This window comes from Nymphaea colorata, chromosome 4, assembly GCF_008831285.2.
Source record: "Nymphaea colorata isolate Beijing-Zhang1983 chromosome 4, ASM883128v2, whole genome shotgun sequence".
Taxonomy (NCBI): Eukaryota; Viridiplantae; Streptophyta; class Magnoliopsida; order Nymphaeales; family Nymphaeaceae; genus Nymphaea; species Nymphaea colorata.
The window spans coordinates 20972242-20989018 of NC_045141.1; the positions used below are offsets into that span (position 1 = coordinate 20972242).

Genomic DNA, 16777 nt, shown 5'->3' on the forward strand with positions numbered 1-16777 from the left:
GCATGATTGGCATCTTGAATATTTTTAGGTAGGGCCTCACTAGAAAAGGTAAGGTATTTAATAAGGAAAAAGTCGCCGTGTTCTAGTAGAATGACTTAAATGAATTGCACATTTCTAAATGAGCTTGAAGAATTTGTGAGGCAGTTTCCACATCACTTTCTTCAAAGTTGTTGTGGCGGAAGTTGTGCCAAACTTGTTCCCTTATACATTTAATAAATTAGTATTGAGAGGATTTCTTTCACTTTCATGGCAAAGGGCTACTGACTAACTTAGGTTCTGCGGGTTGAAAAGGAAGCCAAGCATTGTTTTTTGTCTAAGTTTGATCAAATTAATTAGTATAATGGTGGTTGCTTGGAAGAACGACCTTCCTTTTTCACTAGCTCGATCGGACGTAGTTCATCTGGTGGACCTACTTCTTTTCGGTAGGGCAGTCATGGACATCTAATATGTGGACATTAAATTCAAATCCGGCCGGAATTATCGCTGATAGGTTAACACCAAACTTTGCAAATTCAATTTTATATTGATAAAATGTTTAGCTTAATCAGATACAAGGAATCTAAAGCAAGATTAGATCTTATTAAAAAAGGTTGGATGTTAATAGGTTTTGGTGAAAAATGAGAAGCCAAGGCTCTCTTTCTTACCTCTTGCTCCAAAGGTCTAGGGCCGCACCGGCTTGCACAAGGAGTTGACTCTCTCCAGTCAGACTGGCTACGCTAAACCCCTTGTGGCGATATTCATTATGGTAGTTGAGCTTGCAGACCCTTTTTATCAGATTGTGCCGGCAAATGCGTAAAAAATATTGAACTCTTCATCTTCTTTAAATCTAAAGTCCTAATTACTCTAACCCCCAACCTGACTGGAGGTCTAGAGTTCTTTTTTTCCTTCAAACTAGTTGAAGGAAATTTGGACTTGAACCCATGTTAGAGCAGCAGTAAACCAGTGGCGGAGGCATAAATTTGTAGCTAAGGAGTACTAATAGTTTAAATTTTAAACTTTAAAGGATACCTATGCCCAAAAGTTTATGGAGAAATCTATATAAAGAATATTGATAGTTTAATTTTAAACTTTAAAGGATAACTATATAAAAGTTTCTGGAGGAATCCATATTTAAACATAGTAATTTATTTGGGCTGGTGCGCGCAATTGCCTATGTCAGCCCACACCTGCCTCTACTACTGGTAAAAACCCCTAGACAAACATCCCCTACTGCAAAAGATGCACTTGGTTTTGGCCTGTGTAAGGAGGTGACACCCATGGGAATCGAAACATGAATGCCCGGCCGATGGGCTTAGCCGGCTCCACCCTACAAACCCTTCCTTTTGATCAGGTTGAGAGTGCATTTGTAGGCACGACAATGAGAAAACAATTAAGTTGCAAACACGAGGCCAACTTTGTTGTCTACTCCCAGTTAAAATTTTGTTTGGTAACAACCGAGTTTTATTAGCTACCAGCCTCAAGACTAACTTTCACTTCCCACAAATCCCAGACATTTGCCCCAACAAAGGCTGCACCTTAACAGCACTCAGTAGGTGCACCAACCCACTGCTGTTTTTGAGATTCTCCCGTCGCCCAATTAATCAATGGACACAGCCTCTCAACAAGCAGGATCATCATTCAATAAATATTGGGATAAGGGCATCGTTCTGGTTGGCAAATAACCACTGCAAAGGCAGCAATATTCATCAAATAAAACTGTAAAAAAAGAAAGGAAAGGAAGATGATAAAGTTGTAAACTTGCGCTGTATTTCATTCTTTAGTACTTGAAACTTCTAATGTTTCCTGGAAGTTCAAACATGTCGGAATCAATTTTATAGCACTGTAGAGCTGTTCCTCGTTCATTTTCTTGGATTCCTTTCAAGTGAGCATTTCATCCTACTACCGAGCTGCTCCCGTCCTTCATTCTCATTTTGACAACAATAACACAATATCATTGTCTCATGAATCTACCTCAAACAATAGGGTGGACTCATGGAACACTTGTTACAACATTCTATAAATTTACTCCATGCGCTTATCGATGAGCAACAATATGCTACTGTTTCCAAACAGCACCATAATATACACATATCATCTCATTAAACATTAGTATTCCTTTGACATGAGGTCAAAGGAGACCCCGAAGGTCCGCCGGTTTTTTCATTTAAATCAACGGAAGTTAGGGCTACACTTGAAGGCAATCAAAAGCTTAAAGCTCTACTTTAGAATTATGGCCAGCTTCTCTTGACAATCTCCCCCAAGAACTTACTTTTAAGAACGCGCCAAGATAGAGCCGACGCTAATATGTCAGTTTTGGAAAGAGACGCAAATGACAAGCAAGTGAAAACAAGTGGATAAGAAAATGTCCATATCGGAAGAAAATGGACATCTTAATCACCAAAATTCTTGTGTTTGTTCCCCTGTCAAAGAAAAGAACCATCTAAAAAGCAGAGCCACATATAGTTGAGAAGTGGGCACATGCCGACCCACTTCTAATAATATCAACTTGAAATATATATACATCCGTCGCTTAACTGAAAATCTACGTACAAGTTTCGAACTGCTTCTTCATATATGATAAACAATTTACTTGTTTAAAAAATATTTACTTGCTCGTCAATCCGGTAGAATAGTTTTTTATATTTGTGAGAAAAAATAAAGAAATAAGTAAAGTCCCATCTTCTTTAAAACACAGAACAAAAACAGTAACAGGACAAGCAGGAGCACGGGAGCTGGATGACGAATGAGGGTTGGTCAGCATGCCTCGTGAATGATGAGCGGAGAGCAGACGGCGTGGAAGAAGGCAGTCGTCACTCTGCGTCTGCCTCGACATTCCCTGCCACATGACTCCCTACTCGCCGTGGGCATTTTCGCCAATTCCTCCGCCTTCTCGCCGACAGCCGGATATAAAGGACACCAGCTCCCTGACTTTCCTCGCTCTCTCTGTCTCTTCCCCCGATGTCCAATGGGTGATTGATTGAGGAATTACGAAGCTAGCCTCCGTTGCAGAGCGAGGAAGAGAGTGGGAGTCTGTGGCCTGCCTGTGTCGTTTCCCGTCCTTCTCTTCCGCTTTTCCGTGAGGTACTCTTCTCGACTTCTTGTCTGCACCTCTCTCTCTCTCTCTCTCTTTCTGTGTGGCTCCTCCTTACTATCTGTCCACGCCGCGAACTCGCTGCTTCATTGGCGGATTCGGATTTCGGAAGCAATTACGTAAATGCCCTCTTTTGTCTGTCCGGCAGCCTTGCCTCGTGATCCTTCCCACCGAGAGATCATTGGTAGACGGCCGGCCGGTTGCCAATGCATCTCTGCTGCGAGCTTTGTCTGCGATTACTTTCGTAGATGCCTTTTTCTTTTTAAATTCCGTTTCTGGTTTCCGAGCAATTTTGGTCGTGCCGTAGCCTGAACTTCCACGAGAGCAGAAAATTTTGCTGAGATACGAACTTCTCAATTTCGGTTTTTTAGACAATATCCTGCATTTCTGGCAAGTGGAATGTAGTTTTTTGAAGTCGTAAAAATGGTGAATCCTATTTATACGAACTTTTTGCAAGTTATATGGATGAACAGATGAGATCTCTTTCTGGATTCATGGAAGGTAACAAGTTTGATCGCATTTACCTCCATTTTAGGAGTCCACTTTTCCGCTTGAACCATATATTCTTTGCTTCTGATACATTCTATCAAGGACATGCCATAGTGAGAAAAAAAGATGGTGGGTTCCTATTTGGCCCATTTACTAACTTTCCAGTTTTTCAAGTGATTTTGGTCTATCACAAAGGACTTATGCCCTGTCAGCTGGATGTAGATTCCTTACTGCTGCTGCATATAATTCCATAGAGGCAAATCAGCATGAAGGTTCCTGGTATGGGGCAGAAGTACGTAATCAAAGAGACCCATATTGTCTTGCTGTGGGTAGCGGTTGTGCTTCTGGCTTTCGCCTCCGTTATGGGAAGAGACGTGTATGGGCTGAGCAAGTTGTCTTCAATGTCCGCCAAATTATTTTCTCTGCCTAATGCAAAGTCCCATCTTGTTGCTCAATCAAACGTTACTGCCGTTGGCATTCCTGCTTCTTTGACAGAGGACCCTCAATCAAAGAGCTCGCTTCTAGATGAACATCATAATGCTTCTGTGAAAAATCCAATCGAACGGATTCCGACTCCTCAAAGTCCATCGGCAGAATTGCCGATGAACGCATCAGAAGAAGATGAATTTGAAGAGTCGTTCAGTGATAATGACGTTACTGCTGCAAATGGGTCAGCCTCTTCACCTCAGTCTCCTGCAACTGAATCTGCGAAAGCTCCTCAAAATTTTGAGAAATCCTTCTTAATCGGCACTAATATTTCAGCAAATTCGAATATTTTATCCACTCCAGAGCAGAAGCCTCGAATCATGAACAATGACACAGAGCCGCTACATGATTCTCCTCCACAAGAGGCAGAAAGATCCTCCGTGACTACCACCAATTTGAGGGATTCTGCAATTTCTCCAACCAATAGAACAAAAGAAGTATGAAATGAAAAATTGGTTCTACTCTCCTTATTTCTCTGTTTTTCTTTCCTCTTGTTTACCGTGCTTTGTGTTAACCTATTCCTTTTCCTTACGAAGGGAACGCCTGCCCTAGACGAGCTGGACTATGTACTGGCAGAAACTGCAGATGAGAATAAGACTGTCATTGTCATTACACTCAACAGCGCATGGGCACAAAACAGGTCCATGATTGATCTGTTCTTGGAGAGTTTCCGCGTAGGGGAAGGCACAAAGAAGTTGTTAGATCATCTCCTCATTGTCGCGGTGGACGCAAAGGCGTACGATCGTTGTGTGAAAGTCCATCCGCACTGTTATATTCTCAGGACACAAGGGGTTGATTTCTCTGCTGAGAAGAAGTACATGACGCAGGATTATTTGAAAATGATGTGGAGAAGACTCGGTTTTCTAGGCGACATACTAAATAAGGGATATAACTTTCTCTTCAGTGTAAGTTCACTCCTTCGAATCAGACCGAAATTTGCGTTAGTCACCTACTGAAAAGAAAAGGAATTTTAAATATCCAAAACTTGATATCCGTTGCTTTTGAAAGCCTTGATCAGAGATTTCTCTAAGAAACCATCTCTTCTTAAACTTAAGGTACTTCTCTGGAACTGTTCTAGTTGATGTAGACATGGCGCATCCTTTTCTTCTGTGATGAATACATTTTCTCTATTCTTAAGGTATGAAACAGGGGCGTCTTTGTTACCAGAAGATGGTGTGTCTGTAGGAATTCACACAAACATTTGTTAAGTAGTCAGTTGATTATTCATCCGTATTAATATTCCATTAGCATCTGCACTGAAGTATTCTTTGCCTTCTGCCACACTTCTTGGCGTCGCCTTCTGTCTCTGTCCAGCCGTAGCCTCCATTGTCAGGCTCTGCATTGCTCTGTTCACTTCTTACTCGAAGGCTTCACTTTGCAGGACACAGACATAATGTGGCTCAGGAATCCTTTCCAGATCCTTTCACAAGATGCAGACATCCAGATCGCTTCTGACCGGTTCAATGGAAATGCAACAGATATAAGGAACCGCCCAAATTGCGGGTTCAAATTCGTCCGTTCCAACAAGAAAACTGTCAGTTTCTACCAGTACTGGTATAGATCAAGGTGGTTGTTTCCGGGCAAAAACGAGCAAGAGGTGATCAACATACTGAAGTACAGAAGCAGCTTCAAGAAGTGGAACATGAAGTTTCTTTTCCTGAATTCAAAATATTTTGGTGGGTTCTGCCAGAGGAGCCAGTACATAGACGAAACCTTCACCATGCATGCCACCTGCTGCAAGGGACTGAAGGCGAAGCTTGCCGATCTTAGAACTACTTTGGACGAGTTCATTGCAGCCAAGCAAAATGTAACTGTGCAACAGAACAGCAGAATCCGAAGGCCAAAATGGTCGGCTCCAAAGGCATGCCCCCTTTCATGGTCGACAAATTAGCCTGCAACATGAAAGTAACTTCCGTCCACATACAATTGATTCCCTTGCTTCCCTGCAATTGCCATACATGGTCAGCACTTTTTGGCCGATGGGTGAGCGTGGGGACGTCGTGCAGGAACTGAGAGGCTTTGCTTAGTAGATTGAACAATGTCCCTGCCCATAGGCCATAGCTTATGGTTCATAAGGTTGATTGTGGCCAATTACCATGTCTAACGTATTATATCATAGCATATAACGACGTTCAGACTGGTTTTTATTTGGGGAGATCAGGCATAGGTTCGACCACAATGTAGCTTCATTTGGAGAGCTCTGTAATTCCAATAAGCAGAAGAAACATGGTGCATAATAATCTTCAAGGCTTTTCTATCGCCTTTTTTGTTTGTTTCCTCTTTTTGGAGAAAGGGAGAGAAATGTATATTAAACATTAGAGGGCCTCATTACTTTGCAGTAGTTAGAAGGAATTCATTTATATATGTCTAAAATATTCGTTCATTTGTGTGCAGTAGTTTGTGGTAGTTCAGTTATATATGTCTAAAATCTTTGTCGTGTTACTAGTACAGCTAAGCCCTGCCACCTAAAGCGCATCTTGTTGATACTTGAACCCGTAACTTGTCTGAGTACATGTAGAAGTTTTGCCCATGCGAGGACCTCCTTCAAAGTGGATCAGATATGGATCTTGATCCAATTCAAAAACTGTTCTAATAAGGAGACCTAAACCGATCCATATACTCCCCCTCCCCCTATTCCCCATTGCCTACACTTACTAGGCCCCTTTCCCGTACCAAAGATGGCGTACAATAAGGAGAAACTATTATAACTGGGTCCATATCCGCGTCTATCAAATGGATATTAAGACAACCGGAGAATCCAAACTTTTATATAATACGATCTGATCTGTCCCCTGGTAGTGGTAGGTGAGTGAGTGATGGTTACGGGCTTAACTGACTGGGTCCGGTCGTGAATCACTATCTCAGTGGGCTGACTTTAGATCTGCTTAAATTTGGATCATAGTCTCAAATGATCTGCAGAAAGGGATATTAAGGTACCGAGTTGTTGGCGTTTGGATCTGAAATGAAATCCAGATTAAGAAAAGGAAGACGCATGAACCAGGTTGAAGTTGTATCGAAACAATAAAAATAAATCAGTTCATGTCTCCTTTTCATATAATGCAACAGGAGACGGTTGTTCTCAATTTCCAAATCGTGGGAGCTGCACATGAAACAAACGTCTACTCTAGTGTTCGAATTGGGCAAGTTGTTAGGAACTGGCAAATTATTGGCTTGCGGTCTGTACCACAAATTTCTTATAATTCTTGAGCCGCACAATATTACGTTGGTATATTACTGGTTTTGAATGTGGATAAATTGGAGCAATAAGCAATACAAAATTCTTTGCTCTCAATAAGAAATGGAAACTTTAATAGTCTTAGGTGAAGTGATCTGAGAAGCTTTAGTGAAAGCTTGTCAAGAATGTGCCCATGTCAAATATCATAAGAAACTTCAGCAGTTGTATTTACAGAGGTTGAGAACAAGGACAATGGATGTATCATTGTAAAACAGTTCTCATTTGATGTGCTAATGGACTTTCAAGTGAACTTATAACTAGTTTTGTATGAACTTGTGTTGAACTAATTTTAAAAAGATCATGTATAACTAATTTCAGGTAACCAACCAAAGTATACATGATGTACCCCGGACAAACGACTTTTGGATGCTTGTAGCCTAGAATCAGCTATGCAATCAAACTTAACCTAGACTTATGGTTTCTCCTGTGAATTTGTGTGAACATGTATTGAAGTCTTTGAAACGACCTGACCCACTCTCACACCGGGCTGGACCGTTAGCGAATCTCAACCAGCCTCCTAACAATTTCTATTTCAACTAAAAAAAAAAAGTTAGGAACTAAGACAACCAACTAGTGAACAACTCCCTTTATAAGCTCTTAAAGATTTCTCTCCATCTTCAATACATAGCTAAACTTCTCGAAATGGGGCATTACAATCTTCCTTTTTTTACTTGAAGATCAAATGGGGCATTACAATCTTCCTTTTTTTACTTGAAGATCAAATGGGGCATTACGATCTTCCTTGTTTTACTTGAAGATCACAAGGCCAAACCTCTAAGCGGCTGTATGCAGACAGGTTGTTTATGGCGCAAAGATTGCTTTATTGCAAGAAGTAGAAGTATGATTTCTCGATCCAGCTTAAGAAAGGAGGTGGCGATCACCAAAATGGCAAGCCATGCCCAAAAGGTCACAAGGTTGGCATCTACCAATTTTCAGGTAAGCCGAAACCCGATTTCATGCGACCCTGCTTTGAGATGCAATGAATTCAACAAACTCATTGAGCTCGCCTGAGAACGGCTTAATCCGACCAACTCAGGTAATATCAAGCCCGTCAGAATCAGTTGCATATTCGGTCCCACTTTCAACTTTGAACCGGTTGGGCGCCAGTGAAACATTACTCAAGCATCCACTTGGACGCATAATACAAAAATATCCATAAACAACAGAGACATAAACGACTACACGTGTATCAAAAAGTGTAAATACAGAAATAGAAATATTATTACTGGATTGGAAAATAATCGAGTATCACATACATATCTGCCGACTCACTTTTAACAATTACAGCGAAAAAATCAATTTTGATTTGAATAGTTCTGCTTCTTCCTGGACGCCTCAAAGAATCGCATGAAAAATAGGGATATAAAGAATTAAATTGCCTGAGAATACATTTGTGAAAGATAATGACGGACATCACGTATTTCATTCTAGTCTACGTGTAGGGGAACTCCTGAAGCTCAGCAGAAACTTTGCATCCTACCAAGCATTCATAAGTCGTTGAACCCTCTCCCTCTCTCTCATTACTTGCTTCCTTTATCTTGTAATTACGATGAAGAAATCAAGACTCCTATACTACTCTGTCGTCTTCTTGCCTGAGGAATACCAAAGCTTCTTTTGGCAGATAAGAACCTTTTCCTGCTCCACACTGTACTCCGTATCATGCTTCTGGCAGCTCCATTTCATTCCCTTGGCAACATTCTGTATTGCTTCCACGAAATGGCTGGACTCGCGCATGATCACATAGCCATCTGGTCTTAGGATACGGTCCATTTCAAGCAGCACATACTTCATCTCGCACCTGGAAAGACACACTCGAAACATAAGAAAGAAAGCACATGCAAAGCCCTTTACTGAATACAACTGCACACAAAATCTGACTTCACCTGTGGCTTTCAGCAGTGAAGAGGCCATCAAGATGCAAGAGATCATATGTTCGAGGATATGTAGAGAATGCCTCACACCTGAAATGATCGACAAGCATAATAAATAACATGTCCGCATGCATTTTGAAAACATGGCCATGTTTCTGTATATAGAAGAGCTCACCAATCATGGTTCGTGCCAATCAAGCCTCGGTCAAACACAACACTGAGAGTATTGATACTATATGAAGACACAACATTCATCACCCACAATGGAGAATCAATTAGAGCAGCAGCAAAGCCTCCATACACAGTATTCATGTCCATGACATTGCGAATCTTATCAGTCCCAAGAGCGGGAAGAAGAGTCTTGTAATGCTTGACCCTGACTTTCCACTTAGAGTCATCATGGTTAAATGCACCAGCACTGCCCCCATGAATGATACTGACCCTCTCGGGAGCAGCATGAAGACGTTCAGGCCATTTTGGTAGTGATTTTAATGATGTTTTCTTCAAGTTGGGGTCCGGAGCCACCACACAGGGCCTGAGAGGAACATACCAAGCAGCATCCGGCTCAAAACTATCATCACATTTTGGTGGATACGAGTCTGCCTTAGCCAGTTTATCATAACAGCTATTGTCTGTGGACTTTTGCCACACAGCAATGTCATCTTTCTTGCTATACTGCTTAAAGCACATTTTCGTAAGCAGAGTCTGCAAACTGTTGTAGTCGGCTTTCTGTTCTTCAATTGTGGTATTCCATCCACGCCAACGGTTTTGATAGTTAACAGGGGGCCCAGATAGGACCCAGAAACCCCCAGGCCTAAGTATCCGGTGTATCTCCAGAAGATAAACTCCACCTGAAAATAGACTTGCTTATTAAAGTACTGCATTTCAAATGACTTAGATATGATGTGAAACACAAATAAGATGTACTGGACAAAAGAAAGAATTCATATAATGAATCACTTTAATATGGAGAAGAACGCGATATGAAAAATTTGAGAACATTTAGGTACCATATTTCGGATAATAAAACAAAGGTTGTTATGATACATATTTTTGAAGTTCCCTAACACGTTTCATATTGATCTATTGACATTCTTCAACCCGAATGTCTGAAGAACAACCCTGAGCCTGGTAGACAGAGCCTTGTTGGCAGGGAGCTAACCTTCCCATTACCAATCTTCGAGTTCCAAAAAGTCAAGCAGAAGGTAGACATTGACAATAGATTCCGGAAATTTACAAATTTCTTCCATAAACACCTTTCTTCACTACCAACTTAACCTAGTGACCTTTGTAAAATGGCAGTGACCGTTCAAGCTGTACTGAGCATATACCAGACAACATAAAAATTGTCATCAGTGATCAGACAGATATATCAAGTCTCAATGTATGGTTTCAATCGTTGAACAGAAATTTTAACTTATCATTTCACCATCTAAAGCAACTCATGATATTGGCATTACCGTGTAGCTTTTCAAAAAATACAAGCATACAGGTAACTGTTTGCCAAAGTGCTTTCTTTCTCTCCACTTACAAGAAACGGTTTGATTCTGAGAGCAACATGGCAAGTAACCATGGGTTATGCAAATGTAATATCTTTATTTTTTCGCGACTCCCCAACTGCTATACTATAGGTGGAAAACCCTTCAACAATTTGCGCACTTAGGATAAATGAACATATACAGGGAACACTTCTTATGAGATTTTGGGATTGTGAAATTTGAAATACCAAGTTCACAAGAAAAATGGTCACCCAGATAACTGACTTGCCAATGTTATCTTAATTTGTTTGTACAGACTAAAGCTGAGGACAGACTTCCTTCTGTAAACCATGTAAAACAAAATTTTGCAGGTGAAGTAAGTACCAAATTCAGTCCATGGAATCAAGCATCTGCTGCAATGGGCCATATCAAATGAGTTTGACGGAAAAGGCAGGCGTTGAGTAGACAGAATTCCCAATATTGCAGGAATGCCACGTTCCAAAGCAAACTGCACTTGGGCTTCATGATTGTCTCTTGGTGCAAGGGACATTGTTAGGATTCCACGATCTAGTAAATCACCTCCCCAGCTAGCAACCTGAACAGAAGGATGGCTTCAATAAGGTAACACCGAACCAAGGATAGAAGATCAGCACATGCACAGTAGTATACATGCTCTCATGCACGAACTTATATAAAGATAATATAATTTGAGTGATTATATTAACATGTTATTATGCATAAACATATCTCAGAAAGCAGACAAGATGCATACCCCACAACCAGTATCAAGAGCTGTCCTTATGCTCTTGTCCTTCATCCCTGGGATCAAAGCTTGCATCAAGTCCACATAATGACCAACACCTTTGGGGAACATGGTTCCACCTCCTGGAAACAGGAACTTCTCCCCTTGTTTTCTTAACCAATTTTGATTTGATTTCTGATTGTTAATCCAGTCATAAGGAACATTCCTACAAAAGAAAACAAAGAAAAAAAAAACATCAGCCCCACTCACAATGTTCTGCAAAAACCAACTTTGCCACTGAATGTGAAAAATAAATCATAACATGATCCAGTAGAAATACCTGTACCAACATTCGTCTTTGCTCTTTGGCCATCTGATGGGTATCTTGTACCCATTTGGTGGGGGAACTAAGCATTCTTTTCTCTCAAAGAGTGGAGGGCAGTGACGCTCCATGAATGAAAGTCGATTATAACTGTATTTTCGCCATCTCTGAGAAAGGGAAGAGGAGACATAATCAGCACTCTCTAATACAAAGATCTGCCGATATAACTTCTTTAACGTTCTTCATCCTAGGGAAACTTCAACCATGTTCTTAGGTAGCTACAGGTCATAAAAGATAAGATGATGGAAAAAAAATATATATTAGGAGTTCTGATAGAGTTGATGCATGCCAAGGTTGGCCTCCTTGGGCCTGCTGGACTAGGCTGCCTTGTTAACAGAGCAAAGTATCTCAGATCATTATTAAACTAGACACGTTGTAAATTGTAATAACAGAGCCAATATAAAGGAAGAAAAATGCATGCTAGTAATGAGGAAAACTGATTGATACCTTCGGATCTGTGCATGGGGTGTAATCCTGATGGTCAATGCCACACTCAGGAAAAACAACCGACTTAAGTTGAGGAGAAGTAACTGCAACCTTTTTAGGGGTTTGGGGGGCTACAACTACTGGCCTTTCAAGCAGCTTATGCTTGTCAGAGCAAAATACACCACCAAGATAAAATGAAAGTGCGCAGAGTAATAGAACCACTACAGTTATTGGAAGAGCTCTGAATTTTCTATCAGGATAAGACCCTTGCTTGTATTCTTTACCCTTCACCTTTTCAGATACAAAGTACCTGCACCCGAGATTACAGACTGTGTAAGAAGAATTGCAAACAGAAGCTTAACTTTGACATCCATAAATCATTACACACCGAATTGCACCGGTCATTTGCTTAATACATAGCATTTTCAGCACGTGAAATACCAATTAAGTTTAGAGATGCAAGAGTAACAAAAAATTGATTTAGAAGCAGTGATCTTATGAAAATAACCTAATAAAACATCAAACCAAATATCGACATCCAAGATCAGCACACCCTAAATATACCCTTACATGTCTATGGCCATAGGAGCAAATCCTTACATACTGACAACAGTAATACAAAGTTGTGTACATATCAGCAAGTGCACATGCTTGTGCACATATGCAAACAGTACAAATAAAATTAGGTTCATGTTGGGACATAAAATTTAGCTGAAATTGCTGCTGACACAGATCTGTCATGAAAAAATATGTTGTTCATTTTCTGTAGGCAAGTGGGGTTGTTAGGCAGACGAACGTCTTAACACGAACGTCTTAAATCTAACCCAGTAGCCAGGTGAATGAATCTCTTGTTTGGCACAACGACTAGAATTTAGATAGAATTTGCACAGTTAATCACGGACAAGTGATACATTCTGTGGAATAAATTGCACTAAAGCTAGAAATCCAATCGTAAGAATTCTTTGCCGCATTAAAAGCTTCCAACATCTCAGAAATCCAGGAAACCAAATAACTCAGTCCATAGACATTAATTACAAACAAGATCTTCTGGGATTTTCAGAAAAAGCAACCAAATTCTGTCTGGCCAGAGCGAGAATCGCTCAGTAAAATTTGAAAATTGATCAAGATGAGTGAACAATAGCCAGCCGCCCACCCACGTCCGAATCATCGAACTTTCACCATACGTGGCAACACAAAAAGCCGCGATTAGTGGAACATAAACATGGAGACCATGAAAAACTGTAATGTTATATACAGCTCAATACAAGTGGAATGAAGTAGACCAGAAACAATGATCCAGATCTACATCAAACTACGTCAACAAAAGCGCCTAAGAGAAACGACCGTCTCCTTTTTCCATTGGAAAACGATTTTCAAGCGTAAGACTAGAGTAGAAAACCAGACGAATTCATAAAGTCCAACCATTGGTGGCCAAAAAGTTCCAAACTTTTCCATGGCTGCCATGTTAGAGCAACTTTAATTAGAGAACGCTACAAGAACAGAAGAAAGAACATACCCCGATATGGATAGCTTCGACATCTTCCAAACACAACGCTTCACATGAACACCCGATATAAGCAATAGATCTGCTGAATAGAAGAGATCTTTAGAATTAAACTCTGCACCACTTTAATCTCTCGAGAGAAAATAAGGGGAACAGGGAAGAACTCTCTCCTCACCTCAACTTAATTCATTTTCCATAAGAACCATATAGAGATGAGAAAGAGAGAAACGAAGTAAGGAGGAAGAAAGGTGCAGGAGATAAGAGGACTCAGAAATGCTAAGGAGGAAAGTTAAGATTAGAAGCGGTGAGCAACAGAGGGAGGACCTGTACTATGAAAAAGAAGTAGGAGGTTTAAATGTAGAAGCAACGATGAATGACTGACCTCACCAGATCTCCTTTCCGTATTATTCCTCAGAGGAGGAGCGACTGAAAGCAGAGAGACAGATGGGGAATAGGCAGAGAGCACAACCGAACGTGCACTGCCTTTTTATCAGCAATCTCATTTACTCTGTCGGCGACCTCTCCTCCTCCTCCCCGCGTTTCACAGTTTACTCTAACCCCAACTCCCTCCCTCGTTTCTCTCACTTTTACAGCGGGATCCTCGTTCTTGCATTAAAAACCGTCTCTCTTCGTGACGTACACACAATCACCACACAGAAACTGAAGATCTGTCTATCATACACAGGAGAGATAGAGAGAGAGGACAGAAAAGGAAGGAAAAAGAGCAGACTCGTAGTAAAGACTAAAGCGTCGGTGATACGCAGCTCTTTCCCCAGTTTTCTACCAAATCATTCGGCTCGCCAGCGGGCCTGAAGAACGCCCACCTTCCTGCTTTGCGCCCACCATCTCTAATTAGCGTCCACTGTTGGAGCTGAAACGAGCCACTCTGATCTTCAGTCCGGTTTTCCCTTTTGAGCTTGTGACGGAGAGAATTGAGAAACTATTTTCCACATCCAGATTACTGAGAACCAAATCTTTCACTTCCTTCCAAATGAACGGAAAGAGAAAGAAGGATTTAGATACACCTCCCTAGATTTCGCCAAGCAAGTTTTGTGAAGACCTTACTGTCGAAAACTAGGATATTATAAGTCTACAGTTTCAAGCCCAACAGACCAGCCCATATCCAGGTCGAAGTATTATAAACCCAACATAAGACCGGATTTGACTCTGAAACACCATTGGATTCTATATCTAATCCAGCAGCAGTTGATCGGTTAGGTTCAGTTGGGTGGATCGACATGAGACTGTTTTTCCAGGTGGGTCAGGTTCTTTAGGGTGGCGAGCTAGGCAGGACCGAGCCCACATATGAATGAATGTGATGTTAAGATCGCGGACCAGGCATTAATTGATTAGACCTACCAACCCTCTAGATCTCGGCACGTTGTGTTGGACCCAAAGGTGTGATTGATTAATTGACTGCCCATTTCAAGACTTGGACAGCTGGGTTGGACCCAAACCCACGAAAGCGAACTTAAAAAATAGCAGATGCAGTGAACCAATATCAAGTTACCTCATTCTTGAGCTTAAGTTTATATTCTTCAAGATATAAAAAGGAAGGAGATGATGATGATAACAATGGCATTAAGTCTAGTCCCAAGTCTCGAGGAGTACAGAGGAACAGAAACCGATAACAGAGCTAATCCGGTGCAGACTTAATGATAACGCGGTTCCGAACCAGGAGGGGAGGTGAGGGCACGGCACGGCGGTGATCCCTCAAGAGAGGGACGTCGGCGAGGAAAAAGGTCGGGCAAATGGCCGACTCTGGCAGTCAACCGTCAACCTGCCATGCCTAGACTCTAGAGAAGTAAGTAGTCTTGAACAAAATTCGAATAACATAGTTTTATTCATTACCATTTCTTACCATACATCTCTTTCCTCCGGTGGTGTTGGAAATCGAAAGGTTGAATGAATTTAAACTGCTCCAAGGCAATTTCTTCGTCCATTGCTATTTATTTTGTGATTTGAATGATTTTATAGCATGTCATTGTTTACAGTCCAGAAAAATAACACCAGTTGAATCGAATCATATCGAACTGAGGATGCATCATGCTCGGCCCTCAAATCTAAGGCCGGGTATTTTAAAATAGTCGGACCGCCAAAAACGCGTGAGAGAGTTCGCGGTGGAGCCCTGACCTTTAGCTCTTGACGTTAACCTAGGTTCGTCCTCACGTGGGGCATGTGCTGAGTGGGGGGCACATGCACATGCATATGCAATCCCCACTCCAAAACTTGCTAATTATTTATATTAGCGGCCCACCTTTCCTTCTAATCCTTCTCCACTCGACGACAATATGCCTACCAAATTTGCATTAGTTGTTTTAAATTCAAAAAAAAGGAGTCCGGCAGACCTTCATGCATGCATACAGAATCGGACTCATCATTTAGAGTCCAAGGTGTTCGTTCCCCACTAAATGAAAAGCATTATAGCTTTGCGAAGGTGGAGAGTCGTGGCTCCCATATCTAATAATTAGAGAAACCCAGGCCATTAATCGACTCAAGAATTTTGAGTCAGATTTTTCTTTTTGACCTGTAGTAAGTTCAACCTTCGAATATTTTAATCATCATCCCAAGACAGGCTCAGCATTTTCATACTCCAATGTAATATATATATTCATCAGCACTGAACGGAGGACAATGGGGGCAGGGGCTACTTTTTTCTTAATGTGCGTGCCAACCAGAACGAGTGGTGATTTGGGCTCCACTTTTTTTCTCTACGAGGAGGCAAAAACGAAGCAAAGGTGTGAACTCTGAAATAGAAAAGATACTGTGTATGTACTTGCAATGAAGGAAGGAAGGAAGGAAGGAACGAACGAAAGAATCTACCTGCACACAGATATCAATCAAGTACACAAGTAACTTTCAGTACAGCGAAAATTCGTTGAATGACCTCCCGGAAACGCCGCTTTCTCTTTCCGACGACTGCCGGACGGCCACCCTCATAAGCCGAGCATGTTTGCCGCCGGTCAAAAAATGAAAGGCGTTCAATTGAAGGGTTCAATTTCATTCATAATATTGACTGGAATTCTGGTGTTATTAGTAAACAAATTCATATTTCTTTACCAAATCGGACTCGAGGGATGAAAGTGAAACATCA

General features: G+C 41.2%; 2 protein-coding genes across 8 annotated transcripts; one reads left to right on the forward strand and one right to left on the reverse strand.

The window, feature by feature from the left end:
- The first annotated feature begins 2711 nt into the window (after window positions 1-2711).
- On the forward strand, window positions 2712-6428 carry LOC116253690 (uncharacterized protein At4g15970-like). Of its 2 annotated transcripts, none has more exons than XM_031628629.2 (4): window positions 2712-3060; window positions 3772-4482; window positions 4582-4950; window positions 5427-6428. In XM_031628629.2, the coding sequence occupies exons 2-4, from the start codon at window positions 3826-3828 to the stop codon at window positions 5934-5936; spliced, it is 1536 nt and encodes a 511-aa protein (XP_031484489.1). In that variant the 5' UTR covers window positions 2712-3060; window positions 3772-3825; the 3' UTR covers window positions 5937-6428. The 2 variants fall into 2 exon arrangements, with proteins under 2 accessions (XP_031484489.1, XP_031484488.1); XM_031628628.2 differs by having other exon boundaries at window positions 2713-3060; window positions 3782-4482.
- Window positions 6429-8479: 2051 nt separating this feature from the next.
- On the reverse strand, window positions 8480-14688 carry LOC116252738 (probable methyltransferase PMT20). 6 transcript variants are annotated; one of them, XM_031627229.2, is made up of 10 exons: window positions 14066-14688; window positions 13859-13959; window positions 13696-13765; window positions 12201-12489; window positions 11712-11860; window positions 11402-11597; window positions 11014-11224; window positions 9327-10002; window positions 9164-9241; window positions 8480-9078 (listed from the first exon to the last, which is right to left on the reverse strand). In XM_031627229.2, the coding sequence occupies exons 3-10, from the start codon at window positions 13716-13718 to the stop codon at window positions 8853-8855; spliced, it is 1848 nt and encodes a 615-aa protein (XP_031483089.1). In that variant the 5' UTR covers window positions 13719-13765; window positions 13859-13959; window positions 14066-14688; the 3' UTR covers window positions 8480-8852. The 6 variants fall into 6 exon arrangements, with proteins under 6 accessions (XP_031483089.1, XP_031483090.1, XP_031483091.1 ...); XM_031627230.2 differs by having other exon boundaries at window positions 13696-13768; XM_031627231.2 differs by lacking the exon at window positions 13859-13959 and having other exon boundaries at window positions 13696-13768.
- Window positions 14689-16777: the final 2089 nt, after the last annotated feature.